The 17,689-nt window shown below is 43.3% G+C and overlaps 1 protein-coding gene across 1 annotated transcript; it reads right to left on the bottom strand.

The window, feature by feature from the left end:
- Positions 1 to 16,525: 16,525 nt before the first annotated feature.
- On the bottom strand, positions 16,526 to 17,689 carry T265_09551 (hypothetical protein; the record flags this gene model as incomplete). The annotated part of the gene is made up of 1 exon (XM_009175656.1): positions 16,526 to 17,689. The coding sequence occupies one exon, from the start codon at positions 17,687 to 17,689 to the stop codon at positions 16,526 to 16,528; it is 1,164 nt and encodes a 387-aa protein (XP_009173920.1).

Below are 17,689 nucleotides of genomic sequence, written 5' to 3'. Positions count from 1 at the left end.
AACAAACGGCATGCGATGACCTTAGTTTTTCTCAATCGATCAAGTTACAATCGATCTCACGTGACTACTTAGTGGTACATCCCTAGACCATTGTTTTATTCTCAACATCCACTGAATACCGTAGTCCAGACAGCTTAAATTAGTCTGATTTACAACTGTCTTAAAATCAGTTTGCTCTGGTGAGCAACCGTCTCTATAATGGCAGAACGTAGAAGATCGCTGGCCAACCGGCGAATGACAGCTTTCGGCAGAATGCAGAAGCGACTGAGCCAGCTACCGATCACCGTAGAAGTAAGTTTTGAATTTTCTCTATTCTCTGTTACTATACTACTTGGATCCTAAATAAGTTCCGGCTGTTATTGCAATATAAAAAAATCCAAAAGAATGGGTGTCGTAGCTAAATTCTGTCGGTGCATTCTCGTCCTGCTTAGCTTCATCGCAACCGAACCGACCTGTAGATTTTCAGCCGACACGGTTTTGTGGATTAGTGCTAATACAACTGTTTTGGCTTTACACCCGTTAATCGATTGACCGAGTCCTATGGGAACTACAAGATAGGGTGTTCTTCCGCCATAATGACCAAGTTCTTTCAAACTGTTGATGCCAATGGACACAAAGTTTTGCGTTAGGTCATGTATACTCAACAGGTTCCGAGGTCAGCCGAACGTGTTCGGGTACGGGCTAATGGTTTGATTCACATGCATTAGAAACGACTGGGATTAGCTTGTCTGCAGCATTGTTCTTGTTTCATTTTCCGTCCTTTGATTGTGGTTCTTCTAATCATTACCAATGGACAAAACTTTAGAAAAATGTTGCCTCGCTGTCTTCAGCGGGAACAGCTCTAAGTTGGTCCAATCATTGTTGTCTTTGAGTGTGTTTCATGTTAGTTTCATCACCGGCGAGTCTTTGAGAATCGGTAATATACATCCCGCTGATCGTTACCTACACCGATGGCGAGATTTCTGGCGAACAGAGTGGCTACCAAGGAAGACACCCGAGCAACCAATATCCTGGTTTCATCAACTGCAGAGCTCTGTCAGATACGGGGAAATTCGACCTGAGCTATTGTCACTCAGGGAAGAGAACGCGTAACACTCCGAATAGTAACGGCACTATTGATTGTTGGCCGACTGATCCTAGGAAAATCGTTCGACTCTCCTCTTGTGCGTGGGTCGTTGCTTCACAATTGACCAACGATTAACAGCGGGGAAACTGCTCAATAGTAACGACGAAGTTATAAAAGGCCTTCAATCATAATGCCTGAGAAATTGCGGACAATTGACAACTCTTCACTACAAGTTTTATCGTCAGGTTACCTTGCCATAACCAGCATATCCATTGCTGTTCAAAGGTGTGGTCAAGACCACATTGAAAAATTGTTCACGCTTATTATCATTAGTGGCCATAGAAACAAGCTGCACAGGTAATGCTCGACAGTATACCTAATCCAATAACTTGGCGTACACAAAACTGTGACCAGTGAATATCATTACTAGATGATGGTAGGCAACCGCCACACGACAAAATTCTTCGCTGCCCAGGGCCCCTTAGTTCATGTTGGCAAGCAAATACTGCTGCTGATCGAAGCCAGGCGCTTTGTGCATCCTTTCCAGTAAAAAGGGGGCAAATCTGATTGGACGAATGACGCATGTTAACCAAATTTCAACCAATCAAGAAGTAGTACTGTTCACTTGATCGGATGACACTTTCAAGGGTTCATTTCCAGTAAAAAGGGGGCAAATCTGATTGCACGAATGACGCATGTTAACCAAAGTTCAACCAATCAAGATGTAGTACTGTTCACTTAATCGGATGACACTTTCAAGGGTTTGCCCATCTGTCGACAGAGTTTTCCAGAAAATTGCTTTTTGGTGGCAACTGGAGATAGCTAGATGAGCGAACTGGGTTTAATCTCAGGCATCTGATATCAGACGAACTGAAAAGCATTTGTACAGCCGTAATTCTTGCTACACTGTAGCTGATGTAACAGCAAACAATGGTGCGTGTATGGCTGGTGACATTTTAGTAAATCGGTGAAAAACGCTGGCACTCCTCAAGGACATTTCGGCTTCCGAAAAAAGTGCTTTGGTTAAGAAGATTTCGCTTCTTACGCGTGACGGCAGTTCCAAGCTACACAAAACAGAACATCTGTAATTTGCTCTAGTTTCCCCTTCTCTCCGAACGAAATCCTACCGGAAACAAATGCACTTTACTGACTGACTTTCCCGTATCAGTCTTCACCTTGCCACTCTTTTGAGGAGTTTCATGCCAAAAACTCATTTCTTAATCACCATCATTGGAGCTGTTTTCTGCGTTTCTAAGCAGAACTCGCACTCAGAAAGACAAAAAACTTTACTGTAATAAAAATTATTGAGGTGAGTTCACTGCTGATAATTCACATTATCTCGTTATACTTGTCAAACTGGGGCCATGAATTACAGTGAAATACACCATAAATGGTTAATGAAAACGGCGTATTATCCGTATTTACATGCGCCGCCTCCTCGTCTAACCTGTACTGACATCATCATCATCATCGACAGCATGACATCAGTGTTCAACACCGATGCTTCACCGCCGTCCAAACATGATTTATCTGAAAGGCTTATTGTAAACAAAAGAATAAGGGTGGGCGGAGAAGGGACTTAGAGCCAGCTTACTACAATCATTTCGAGATGCCCACACCTCCAAGCACTCGTTCAGGCAATCTGGATGGAAAGTGACAACAAGAACGTCACTGACGTCTGTCGGCAGCCATATCTTGTAGTGTCTCTAACCAGGCACAGTGAGGATTACACGGTCTCCATCCTGGAAGGTGAGTACCACCGACAGCACCCAAGCCTATCGTGATCTCCTTCATATTCCTCTGCTAAGTCAAGGCCTGGCCACCTCTCTGTTTACGCCACTCTGAATTGGGTATGGAAAACACCACTCTCTTCGGCAAGCGATGGTTCGGCATACGCAACACATGTCCCAACCAATACAGCTTCTGGTGCTGGACACATTCTTCAATGGAAGTACTCGTTGCACAACCGAAAACGCGCTTTCTAACTACCGCGTTACGGATTTGCCGACACCAACCCACACGAGCTATGGTTCTGAGACAACGATTGTCGAACACCTGAAGGCATCTCAGGTCCGCCGCTGGAATAGGCCAAGTCTCACAGCCATACGACAAAACAGCCCGTACTGTAGCTTGATACACACGTCCCTTCAGATTCAGGGATAAACCATTCTGACACCATAGGTGTCTCAAATTAGTGAACGAGGCCGGAGCTTTGCATGGAGGAGCTCATAGCATGAATAAAGCTTAATAGCTTACCGACAACTGTCTAGAGCCTTTGCACCAAATTCACACCACCTGTTCTGTTTAAGTACGTCCAGCTTCTGTTCATCCTTGAGTATATTTTCCATATTCTCAGATGTCATTTATCCACGGAAGGTGTGCAATTTCCGATTACTCCTTGATTGACCAATTAATTAATTAAAGAATAACAATTAATTGATTAATAATTGTTTCAAGCTCTATTCTGGATAGACAAAACTTGGGAAAAAGCAACTCAGTTTGCAAATGAATGTACATTCGCTAATTTCGTGCAATTTGGTTTCAGGTAGAACATAAGCTTGAGAAACTCGGAGACTGCACCTACCTGATGATCCTCAAGAAAGGCGAAACCGGTCGCGGGCTGTCGACGGATTTTCAGCAACCTTATGAGTAGTGCACTGCAAAATACTTGGAGAGTTTCCAGACCTAGTGCTGTACGGATAAGGAGATAGAATTTTTCCTATTTCGTTGAAGATGACCATCATAGACGAGAAATTCAGCTGATGTCAGAAACAAATTCGGGTGCAAATGAGTGAATTTGTCGAAATTTGTCTAAATGGGGTTCGAGTAGAGTACAAGATTGACGGAAACTTGGGGGAAGCGTCTACCTGATGAGCCCCAAGAAGGACGAAATCGGTCGTGCATTATCAAGGAATTTTCATAAACCTTATAAGTAGCGTGGTACGCCTAGACGACAAAGTGATTAAAGACTTACATATCTGTCTTTGAATAAATCCACGATGAGACAGTGACCACTGAAGCATGGTGATTCATTCACATATGACAGGCAAGGTACATCTCTTAGCAACCATATATATATATAATACTGCATTAAAACGAATTTAGTTACTATTAGACGAATGATGTGATGCAGTTCAAACCAAATCGATAAGCCGTGAAAGCAGACGGACTACCCAATTTTCTATTCATTTCTTTTCATGATTGAAATCCAGGACAACACGGAGCATTGGAGAAGAATTGAGAAGGCACTGCTAGAGTCCGGCCCCAAGACGGATTACGACAGAATGGTTGAGGAGCACTTTCAGGTTAGTGAAAAGCCCCTTTGCCCCAATTGTTGGCAGTTTACTTGAAAAGTAGTTCAGCGATCTCCTTCATTCGATCAGTAAACTGGTGCATCTTCGTACCATAATTGATCAACAATTACTCTGTCAGTCCTGTAAGACGTCCGAAGAAGAATTTCTGAGAGGAGTTTACAGAACTTTTTGAAGGACCCGGTAGACTTCTACCGATTCTGCCCTTCAGAGTAGGGGTCCCAAAGAGTGTTCATCGATTGATACAAGACGCAACTTTTTACAAAAGTACAAAATCTGATTTACAGTTATGTCCCCTTTGAATCCCGTTATAAATATGTTTGTCGTACTATTAAGACACTGATCAAGGTATCTTTCAAAAACTATTGAAAAGTGCTTAGGTAATTTTGTGTGTATCTTTTGACCGTTTTTTTCAAGTTCGTCTACAGCTCCTTCGTGGTGAGAAGTCATTAAGTAATCAAAAGACATCCACAAACTTCCGGATGAAAATATAAAGATGAACTGATGTGACGCAACTTTATCCAGAGGATTGGTGACTCCTCTGTTTCATTCGAATATTTGGATACTTGTTAAAACCTAACATCATATCATGTTCAAATTACGACCGAGGCGCATAAGAACACCTAACAAAAAGATTTTATTGGAAATTCCAGTAGATCCCAACTGAAAAGGTTGTAAAGTGCAACACCCGATCGATTGTTCAAACATCACCGGTCCTAATTAGTATAACGTTTCATTAAATCAGTATTTTAAACCGGATTTTTAGCCCACAAAATGAACCACAGATGAGGCGAAACATTGGCCAAACACACTCATTAGCAAACTAATTTGGTTCTTTCGAGAGACTCACCTGGAACCCAGCTAAATCTCTCGTTTATGATGTTCTCAGGCAACTGAATGTGCTGCGCTAGGCCGCCTCATGTTCCAGTCGCTACGATATTCGAGATATCGCGATACATGTATATCTTTGTAATGTACTACTCATAAGGTTGTTGAAAATCCGTCGACAGCTCACGATCGATTTCGCCCTTCTTAAGGCTCATTGGGTGGGCTCAGTCCCCCCAATTCCGTCAATCTTATGTTCTGCTTGGAACCAAGTTGCACGAAATTGGCGTATATACACTTATTTGCAAACTACTTTGGCTAAAACTTCCTTCGAGAAGAAATAAGTCTACCACAGCATTTCATCCTACGACCCAATTGTATACCGTATTTTGACCTTGGTGCTGAGTTTATAATAGTACAATGACGAATCACATCTGCGTACAGTAACCCGACTTCATTGTTTGTATTTTCGGCTAGATGGCTAGTGGGGTCGCAAAATCAGGTAACAGAAACTGGCGATATTACACTCTTAGTTGTTTTGGCAACATGAGGTTAACCATTTTGAATAGCAATAAAGCTTAAGTGAAGGCTTTAACTAAATAAAGCTTAAGTGAAGGACTTTAACTCAATTTTCGCGGACTTTGTCTACCTGATAGGCTGGTGGTGGGCTGCCTTCGGATTTTGAGCAATCGTTCCATGCCATTTATTTTAGAAGTAAATAAAATGTCCTTGAATTTCTCCCCACAGTGACTTTGGAGCAGACTGTGCGTTGCACATTACGCAAAAGAGTACCAATGTGCTCTCTCGACTACGAAGAAATCCATCAAGTGCCAAGCTTAAGGAAATTCATCGAGTATATTAGCCCAAAAATTCTGGCCAGTCTTAAAGAAAGCTAAATTAGACGCATTACTAAGCGTTCATACTTTTAGTTACTTGTCATAAGAAACGTTCCTTTTGGGAAGATATTCGAGCAATTTTTAAAAAAGATGCTAATTCATTTATTGTAACGTCCGCAACTCAAACCAAATGTCGAATTTCGCTAGAGAGCTTTTCGATGTAGAAACCGGGTAGGTTTTATTGTACTGACCTGGTATTTTTGTACAGCCGATCCACTAAAAATAACCGTTCGAAACAGCCTTCGGGCTCGAGACCAAAGGCCTGAACCAACCAAGTGATAAGGTTGCATTAAAAGTGTCGTAGCTTGATGGCTTTTGCACAAAGTAAACAGTCCGAAGATGAACACGATTGATATGAGTACACTGAATTTAGTTTAAAGCGTAACATTGGACCTCGTAAAGCAGACCGTGGTGCGCCAATAGCAGTACGTCAACCCACAACAGGAACAAGAAATCAGACTAGTTTCTTGACGTGACCTACTACTCACAATTCTGTTGGAACCTCTCCGAGAGCATATGACCGAATTCGTTCTTCATGGGTCACAGTCCCCGAGGCTCGCGGTAAAAGCAACTTGTTCGGAGTCATGCCACTCTCGTTTGGGCGGTCGTCCTTCTGTTCTGGAGTAATCATTCCGGTGAGTCCACACCAAAGGTAGGCACTGGACTCGAGTTTCGCTCTTATTAGAGCTCATCAACAGTGCATATCCAATGGCCGTGCCGGGATTCGAACCCCGGACATCTGGCATTCGAGGCGAGCGTGAAACCACTAATACACCAACGCACGTTGGACGCATCTGAATTATCACGTGTGAACAGGCGAACTTGTTCACACTCGAGCGATGTGATTGGTGTGGCCGACACATCGAACGACGACCCAGTGACTGTTCTGGTTGTGACGATCGACTGACCCGTCAGTCAGGACTTCCCAGTCAGGTAGCGTGAAACCCACTGGGCAACTTTTTGGTTGCAGTTGGTTTGTAAATCAGTGTATTTTGCATATCACGTGCAAGAGGGGTTACGGTAGAACATAAGGCTGAGGGGAACTTCCTCTGGAACTGCGCCAAGACCGGTGGAGCCAATCGTGGGCTGTTGAGTAACTTTCAGCAACCTTTTGAGAAGTGGGCAATTTCAGAAAAAATATACAGTCATATCTCCAATATTTTGCCCACTGAAACACACGGCACATTCTTTTAAACAGGACTATCACGAACGGGAGATCCAGTTAAGTCCGGAGTTAAAAATGAATTAGTTTGCGAAAGTACGTACTCCGCGTAGTTGTCAGTGTAGCACATTTGGTTTGCAAATGTCTTTCATCATCAGCGTTGACAGTAATGCATCAGTAGTATAAACAGGCGCTTAACTGCAGGACACAGCAATATGTGGGCTGAGATATTATCAACGGGTTTTAGCCTAGATGGAAGGGTAATTACGATAACCAGCTGAAGCTTTTGTCTCACGGTAGCAGTCGTGGGTGTGAGATCAAGTGGCCCAAATATTAAGGAAGCAGTTGTCGCACATTCTCCTAACTCCGCTCTCTCGAGAACCAGGAGATTGTGTTTATTAACTATTTATTAACTATTCTAACAGGTTAAACTATGTGGGACAGCTTAGTAGGTCAAATTGGTGGTAGCTCCAGGCTCACCGTGACAAGGAGTTGCACCTTCTATCGCTGACAGTTTGCCTTCATGATCAAGCTAATCTAAGTGCTGTAATAGGCAATTAATTCTCGCCTGTTTCCTCACTTTGATTTAGGGTAGAAGGAACACCATAGCAGCTATCTCTCCATCGGAATACCGGATTCTGCAGAAGTCCGTAGGTACTCAGGTAAGTAAGATCATCGTAAAACTGAAGAAGAGCAAACACAAACTAGCAGTTCAACTAAATACGGCAGTATAGGTAGCGAAAAAAATGAAGAGCTTTACATTTAAATCTCCATTGGTTTTGCCATATTCCAACACCTATGCCAATCGGTTTGTTCTCCTATGACCCATTTTTGGGCGAAAAAATGAATGGGAAATTGACAAAACCCATTCCTGACTCCATTAACAAATGACCTCTGAATTATGACAACCGATCGCAGACACGCTGTTGACACTAAAACCAGTTGAGTTGATGGAACAGTGATCTCTACCGAGAGCCTAAATCGGTAGGAACAAGAAAAACTTATTTTCTTTTTGAAGCGCCCTCTTTACCAGTTTTTGCTAGCGAGATTGCCGTGGATGTCAGGACACTATTGTAGGGGTTTTTGAGTAACATAAAGAGACCGTTGTAAGTCATTTGTTGCAAAACGCTGGTCCAGTTCATGAGGTTGATAAAAAACCACTAAAGAGCTACCGACTGTGGGAAGAGGTGCGAAGACAAACTAAGCGTTTACAAGCCATCGGACACGAAACTAAACATCTAATTTGCACAGTTTTCGAAAAGTAAACTTTCGTAAACGTCTCCTTGAAATTTCCCGGACGTTCATTGAGCACTAAAAAATAATGAACGTGCATTCCAAAGTGGTTCCACAATTCCCATCGTAACATTCACCTTCCATCGGATGTGGGGGCGGAGCTTGGACATCAAACCATAAACTACTTGCATACTTCATCAGTAGTATTCTCCGTTACAGCGGTATTTTGAAGAGACTTGGTAATTCTCACTTGAAAGTTCATCCTCCGCGAAAAGGCAAGTCTGTGCGGAAGAAGAGGGAAGCACGTTGCCGGCGTTTCATCCCTACTGGGAACCACCAACAATAAGCATCTAACGGAACACCAGTGGGAGTTTCAGGTTAACGATCCTCCAGCCAGTGGTTGTATTCCGCCCAAATTATAGCTAACCACGCCGATATTCAGTCGCTTGTGGCCGGACAGTTTAGTGTGCAAACTACTAGCCAGGGGGTCACGGGATCCATTCGAAAATCTCCGAAGTTTCGTGAGATGCGCACTCCTGATGATTTCCAATAAGGATGAAACAGCCGTACAGTGCTTCTTAGCATTTCGGCAAAAATTGATTAAACTGAAAAGACGAATTGCCAAATAAAAATAAGGAGATCTGCCACACGTCTTTTCCTTCTCTCTTTCCACAAGTATGAGTTACCCATGATGAAGCTCTTCAGGTTTTGGTGAATTTTTATTGACGGGTTTCGTAAGTAGTATGTCCTACCACAGTCTGATGTTATTCGGAAGAACACGAGAAACAATTTTTGATTCAAAAGCGTCACTATATAGACACTCTACAGTTTGATTTCCTGAGTGCTTATGCTAAGTATGCTTTACTGATCATTGTTTACACTAGTGTCCTTTAGCTGTGCGACATTTCTTCAGTAAACACCAATCAAATGCTAACTAGCAGTTATTTGATATGATAAACAGATCTTCTGGTTTAATATGTGCCGTCACTAGCCTTCAAAACTTTATTTTCCCGTCTTGCATGCTCGTCAAATCACCTGCGTGAATAAGATTTGAATAATTTCCATTTTCTGATACATTAACCTGACCATCACGGACCGTTTCCGGCCATGTTTCTTGTCCATTTAAGGTCACTCAGCTAGACTCACATCACGTGTTATCGATTGTCTTGATCCCGCGGTTGCCATGACCCCGATGAATCTAGTTGATTCATTCCTTCATTATATTCAGGATATCACAGCCCACAGGTTTATTAACATATTTTGTCTGAAAATTTGCCAAACAAGAGTGAGGGAACTTTTGTGGGTTCTTTTTATTCCAAGAGCTTAGGCCAATCCACATGTCCCGAAGACATGGGCCAATCGGACACCTTGAAAGTAAGAAGTCTGGAATTGAAAGTCCACGGAGTACTTTTGTACTGTTGAAGTGGTGAAGGAACTGAATGGACCGTACTATCATTGTCTTTTACCCATCCTCGAGGATTATTTTACCGCAACTGTGGGAACTAGAGAATTAACTGCACTCTAGTTACTGTTTTTTCTCTGTTTATTCATCCTAGAAACCCACGGTTCACGCTCCATTCACAGGTGAAAGCAACCAACCGTGGGAATCGGAAAGTATTTTTGAACGGTACACCGACTTCGGAGAGCTGGCCTCAGAGGCAGCCGAAAGAGAACGACAGGTACTTGCCAAGTCAGTTTATGATGGAAATTTGAAACGTAGTTGGTGATTTTCATTCGAGATATTCGCAATTTATGTTTCCAACTATTTTTACAGTCTCAGGGTTCACGTCGTCCTCGCCCCGTTTATTTACGGCCACCATAGCCTACGACTAGATGAGATGAAGTCAAAGAGGTTCGAAGTTCCTGCCATCCATAAATGATAGTTGTAAGATAGAGTTGTTGGAGGGCTAATAAGCTCCCATAACAGTTCGTCCAAAATCTAAGGGCCGGGCATGTAACCAGTCGAAACAATCTGTGAAATTTTCCATACCTGAGGCATAGTTCACTAGGAGGTCAACCATGTTGGAGTCTTTGCAGAAGTTTGCGCTGAAATCCTTCATAAAGATGTAGGTTGGGATCATGGCCTTACAGGACGCGTGGTTGGACGAGGGCATCAGCACTGGGTGAGTTCTGGGATGGTGGTGGACGTGGATTGGAGGCCGGAAACTGTATAGTTAGAAGATCTGTTGATTTTATCGGGAGTAACATTGAAAAGCTAGCAAAGGCTAAGTGATTTTGGCGTCTAGTTTCTCGGTCAGAGGACAAAAATCGAGCGTGCTATTTGGTCCGTTTTTAACCACAGTATGTTACCCACCTTATGAAAATCTGTCATTTGCTCAAAAGTCATGCTTGCCGATGGCAAGCTTTCATTAGGTTCAAACCCAGTTTACTACACCATACCACAAAGACCAGAGAAACTAGAGTTCCATTGTACATAGGGTAACTTGTGCTGGCAGATCTTGATGTGAGAGGTAGTTGGCATCGAAACAAACGATAATGTCTTGCCCGGGTTGCGATTTGTGCATGAGTAGCCATGGCAGACATGAAGTACCTAAGTAGAGTTGCGATGGCTTCTAATTTTACTACAGCTTCTTGGACTGTCAATAGAGTCTGTACCTTACCAAACGCAATTCAGCACACTACTCTTAGGTTAAAAACGTACAATCTCTTGCCACAGCTTTTGTGTTCCAAATTGACAAGACTCTGCAAACTGACAAGCATAAACATCGAGGTTATTTGAAGCATCCAATTATGAAGGTATTCAAGATGCCCTAGTGTATTAGCCGGTTCCCAAACCTCTTGAATAGATTTCGTCAGAATACAGAAGTCCTTTTGCTGTTGTGGAAGCGCATAATGATCACTGGTGCGTATTAGTTAAATAATACGTTCGACAAGACGGCCCAATATGTACATTTCGATGTGGTAGTGATCGCTGGAACACATTTCTTGCTACGCTCAAATATCGGACGAAGGAGGTGCAGCGGAACTTAGACGTCTTCAGGTGTTCGACAATCGTTGTCTCAGAACCATAGCTTGCGTGGGTTGGTGTCGGCAACGCGGTAGTTAGAAAGCGCGTTTTCGGTTGTGCAACGGGTACTTCCATTGAAGAATATGTCCAGCACCAGAAACTGCGTTGGTTGGGACATGTGGTGCGTATGCCGAACCATCGCTTGCCGCAGAGAGTGAGTGCTGTTTTCCATGCCCAATTCAGGGTGGCGTAAACAGAGAGGTGGCCAACCCTTGACTTGGCAGAGGAGTATAAAGGAGATCACGAAACGCTTGGGTGCTGTCGGTACTGCCTTCTAGGATGGGGACCGCGTGATTCTCACTGTCCGGTTAGAGACACTACAAGATATGGCTGCCAACCGATGTCACTGGTGACCTTGTTGTCAGTTTCTATCCAGATCGCCTGAGTGAATGTCTGGGGTCGTAGGCACCTTGGAATGATTGTGGTAAGCTTGCACTAGGTCACTTCCCTGTCACTGTTAAAGGCAGTGAGCCATCAGTGTTGAACACTGGTTTCATGCTTCGATAATAATAATGATGGTTTATTTCAGAGTAAAATTGGAAAGTAATGCAGATTTCCATCACGATGATCTACAAAAAATCAATAAAACAATAAAAAACACTCAGCAAGTAATCAGGCATCTCAGGTAGTTTGCAACAAACCTGCAGATGAAACGTATTTTTGTAATTTATCATTGTTACCTTCGTCAACTGTAAGAATCGCAAACTTGCCGTACAGTGGTTATAACCGCACAGTTCCGTTCACCGGTGATTTGGGGAGACAGGATAAGTCGTTGCGCATTGGAGGCGGTAGCTGATATAACTGATGCGGAAATACAAGGTTGTCGATGGGATTTCAGTTGGAGAGCTTTGGAGGGGAGCCATGCATTGAAAGCAATAGCTTGGATGCATGAGCGCCACTGAGGGCGCGACTGGACAACATCTGACAGTCTCTGACCACTGATGTATTCAATCTCGGAGTCTTCATCCAGGAAGACGGGAATGACCATCGCAGTTGAGTTTGTTGGAATGGCTTCCACATTTTGCAAAGTCGATGGTTTTCAAGAATTTTCTTCAGCACAACTGAGAATGTTATAAATTCGCGATGTTTTGATATAATAGTATATGTTCTTGCACATCACGCTCAAAGATTGTATATTCCCAGAAAATTTGAAAACGCTCCTTTTCTTTTCTTGATAATTATTTGGGATAACGCCGCATAACTGTGCTAGGTAGATCATGACCTTTTGAACTCTTGACATAATGTACCTGTTTTTGACCACATTGCTTCCGCCAGGAAAAGAAGGACCAGTTGATGGCAGTTGACAAAATGTTCGGGAGACCAAGCACCCCAATCGCAGTGAAGAAGTCCACAAGGGAGATCCATCAGCAACTGTATAAACCAATGGAACATGTGAAAGGGCGAGCGTTTCCGAACCGCCAACTGACTATCTACGTCGTTGCAGATCCAACAGGTTAGAAACGCTATTTACACAAACTACTTGGTGCTCGATTTCAGTAGAGATTAGAAGCCAGCAAAACTTAGGCAAGCTCACCCAAGTTGGCAACTGAAAACAGTTGAGAGAGAATAAAAACTCTCACTGTGTTCACACGCGTAGGAATGACATTTTATCAAATTTCGAGACGCCCACCTTTGATAACAGGAACAAGTTTTTATGAAAAAACAGTCGCTGTTTGTAGCACCAGGTAGAGGCGGTGAACTATGAATAAGGGTGAAAACGAATTTCCGACTTAGCTCCCACAGGTGGGATTTATTGTTTATTGCCCGAGTGAGAACCAAGTAAGCACCTCCGAAAATCAGGTTTTGGTGAGGATTTTCTCGTGCGCTTACTTTAAAGATGCTTTTGAAAAGACGACCAAGTGTAATAATTGCTCGTCAAACCTGGATCACACAAAATATCTTCAACAAATGCTTTCACTCATAGATCAGTAGCTTCTTCGATTTGTTCCTATTGAGTGTTCTCATTCGTGTTCTGTGCCTCAAAAGTGTGAGTTCACGGACCATAAAAACGGATGAAATTTCACTGCAACCCAAGGCGTCTTAACACATTTGCGTGTCATCGCTTAGCTTATCTATTCAGGCTGAGTGGTCTGCAGGCACAAATTCTACAAGGGCGGTTTATTTTGCTCAGTCCGAGCGGTTAATTGGCAGAAGTCTGACCGGATACTTTGTTACATGTGAATGTCGAATTATATAAAAGTGGTCTAGTAAATTCAATCAATCGGAAACCCCAATCAACGTGCTTACTCACTCTCTTGGCCTGACGAAGCTTTCGTGTCAAAAGCCAAACGTTGCCCAGCAATAAATCCACCGATTGTTTACAAAACCTGTGTGGTCTGGTCGACTCTAGGTATGTGCCATTCAGGACGGGGACCGCATGATCCTCACTGCGCCTGGTCGGAGACGCTGCAAGATACGGCTACCGACCGATATCAGTGTCGATCTTGTTGTCAGTTTCTATCCAGATTGCCTGAACGAGTGTTTGGAGGTATAGGCACCTCGAAATGATTGTAGTAAGCTAGCACTAGGTCCCTTTCTCGTTCACCTTTATCCTTTTCTTCACAAAAAGGCTTTCAAATAAATCATGAATGTACGGTAGTGAAGCATCGGTTTTGAACACTCATGTCATGCTCCGATGATGCTGATGATGATGACGATGATGATGATGATGATGCAGATGATGATGATGATGATGATGATGATGATGATGATGATGATGATGATGAAGATGATGATGATGCAGATGATGATGATGATGAAGATGATGATGATGATGATGATGATGTGCACCCAAGGTGCTTGTGATCAGACAGCAACGCTGCTGCGTTGCAGTCAGGTAGCTGTTTCCTCATACAGGTGTGCTCTTGTGGGCAATAACGATGACGGAATGGAAATTTCTTAAAATACAGTAAACTACTTTTGATAGCTGATTTTCAGGTGATGTTGAGACCCAATTCGATCCATGCAGAGCAGCACTGTGAGGGTTTCTGTAATTTATCATTTGTATTTATCATCCCCCCAAATACTCGCAGAATTAGATTGGTCCTGTCAAACAGGAAATACTTGATAAATGCACTTATTTGCAAATCAACTTGGTTTTCATGGGGGACTCAGCTGAATCATTCGTTGATGATATCCTTCAAATGAATGTGTGAATAGGTTCCTTTATGAAACTACACTGCGATATCTCGAATATCGTACCAGCTGAAACGCGAAACAGCCTGTGTGCAGCGCATTCAGTTGAAGCACATCACGATCGAGAGATTTAGTTGAATCCCCCTTGAAAACCCAGCTGATACGCAAACGAGTAAATTTGTGGCAAACTTGTTTTGATTCAGTGCGATAGTAACTGCCAAAATCAGTTCCCTGGCCGAGTAGAACGCTAATTTCAAGCATGCTTTACTACAAAAGCTATGCGTACACCGTTACGTGTCCATCCTAACAAGTAAATTTTTGGGGCCGCAGGTATTGCTAGCCATTATTTAAGCTTAGTGAACAATCCTTGTCTAAAAAATCCCTCCTTCAGATCACTCGGTAACCAAAATGATATTTCGGCTGTAACACTCTTNCATCATGATCATCATCATCATCATCAGCAGCAGCAGCAGCAGCAGCAGCAGCAGCACCACCACCATCATCATCATCATCAATCATCATCATCATCATCCGAATCATCATCATCATCATCATCATCATCATCATCCGAATCATCATCATCGTCGTCATCATCATCATCGTCATCCGAATCATCATCATTATCATCATCCGAATCATCATCATCATCATCATCATCGTCATCATCATCATCATCATCAGCAGCGGCAGCATCATCGAAGCATGACATGAGTGTTCAACACCGATTCTTCACTACCGTACATTCATGATTTATTTGAAAGCCTTTTTGTGAAGAAAAGAATAAAGGTGAACGAGAAAGGGACCTATTGCTAGCTTACTACAATCATTTCGAGGTGCGTATACCTCCAGACACTCGTTCAGGCAATCTGGATAGAAACTGACAACAAGATCGACACTGATATCGGTCGGCAGCCATATCTTGCAGCGTCTCCGACCAGGCGCAGTGAGGATCATGCGGTCCCCATCTTGGAAGGCGAATAGCACCGACAGTCCGTACTGTAGCTTGATATACACGTCCCTTGAGATTCAGGTATACAGCACTTTGATGCCATAGGTGTTTCAAATTAGCAAACGCGACCCAAGCCTTGCAGATTCGTGCATCAACCTCATCTGACACACTGAAATCGGAACTAATACAACTTCCAAGATATGCAAAACGCTCCACAACTCCCAGTACCTATCCCTGGATTGTAAGTGGCGTGTTCGGTGACTGCATGTTCAGGAGCATGACCTTACACTTTGTGGGTGCAAAGATGCAAACGATGTTGTCTGCATATTCCAGATCGACAAGGTTTTCGTCACAGACTATTTGAACACCGGGGTTTTGGAGACCTTCCAGTGTTCGCATCATGATTTCATCGATCACAAAGTTAAACAGAAATGGGGAGAGTGGTTATCCTTGACGGACACCACTTTGTGTACGGGAGCTTTTGGAAAGCTTGTCGTATACTCTCACCGAAAAGAAAATCTGGGAATACAAAGGGCCTGTTGTGTTTACGAACTTCCGGGGCATTCTTGCTGAGCCGGATGAATCACGAAGACTGAGGTACTGTCAGGTCGCCCAAGCCTAGGCGAGGGTAACAGAGTTGGCAGGGTTGGATTCGAACCACGGACGTTCCGGTCGGTATGCCTCAAGAGTGATAGCAAGGGATTTTCGAAGTTTCAACGCTTCGGTTGGCAATATTTTGCTAGGACCAGCCCCTCATTTTCCTATTTTTTTCCAGGTTAGACGCAGCATTTTCAGATGAACAGGTGCAATTTTAGGCCATTAATATTGACACTAAGTGGTATAAAGTGTAATCTAATATGCTGCAAAGCAGGAAAGTGCATTCATTGTGAATAGAGTAAACTTTGACAAAACGCATGGATTCAGTCAGTCCGATACATTTCCAAATTTGGACTCCACTTCTCTCCAAGAATCCACAAAATCTGGCTGTAAGCCTCACCCCGTGCTGCCACTCTCACACACTTCTTGAATTGTCTGACAAACGCAGGACAGAAATAGGCATGTATATCCGGAGGTGCACCGCCGTCCTCATTCTGCACCGGTTCGAACATCGAGGATGAATTCATAATTTTCTCAAGGTGCATCATTTCAATCTGCGTAAGACCAAACCAATCATCTGCGCGATTTCTCAGGAACGCCAGAAATTCCGTGCCGTTTTTTCCTTTGGCAACATTACGAGCCCATGTCACCGTATCAAAGGGGCATTTCTTCCTAAATTCTTTCGATTCACTGCGTGGGCGGAGTGGCTTTGACAGCCAGTCTTCGTAGATGTGGCATCGGTTCAACTCAAAGGTCACGTTCGCCTGCAAAACCGGTATGATAGGAAAGTGCTGCAGAAAAGTACTGGTTATTCGATCACGATGATTTTTCATATAGCTACAACCAAACTGATATCTTTCTTGTCTTTTTGTTGAAAGCTGAAGTATATGTGACCCGGAATCTTTACAGTACTGTGCCGTGTACTCGTTCATTCGAACTGGAGGGAGACGGAGATAGTCACTATTGTATAAGTGCTCGTAGCGGATGGTACGGTCCGAGGATATGATGCTGGAGCTACCGTTGTAGATTTTACTTTGTTTGAAAAGTATCAGCCTCAATGGCCCATAGCGTGCCACATTTCCGTGACATGGTAGGAACTGTGGTTCCACTGTGGGCATCGGTCGACATCCAGTCTGCAGTTTCAGACATTCAGCTTCAATGTTTGCGGCTGCAAAGACAAGATAGCCATTGGACCATGTTTTGCCCGGGCTCAAACCATCCATATCCAAGACGAATAATGTGTAAAACCCATCATCCAACTCGTAGGCAGCTTCAACGAATACAACAGGTTGATTTAGCAACCCTCTAGAAGCATTTGTGATCCCAACGCCGCACCGGTCTGGATACTTTTTGAACCAGAGTTTGGGACAATCACAGGGGTTGTTTGCGCGTAAACAACAGCTGCACCGGTTAGTCTTAAATGCACATTTTCCGCCCGATATAAATGTGAGCACGAATGAGAACACGCAAAAGATATACACTGACAT

The sequence above is a fragment of the Opisthorchis viverrini genome (assembly GCF_000715545.1).
Source record: "Opisthorchis viverrini unplaced genomic scaffold opera_v5_284, whole genome shotgun sequence".
Taxonomy (NCBI): domain Eukaryota; kingdom Metazoa; phylum Platyhelminthes; class Trematoda; order Opisthorchiida; family Opisthorchiidae; genus Opisthorchis; species Opisthorchis viverrini.
This window is presented reverse-complemented; position numbering and strand designations above follow the sequence as displayed.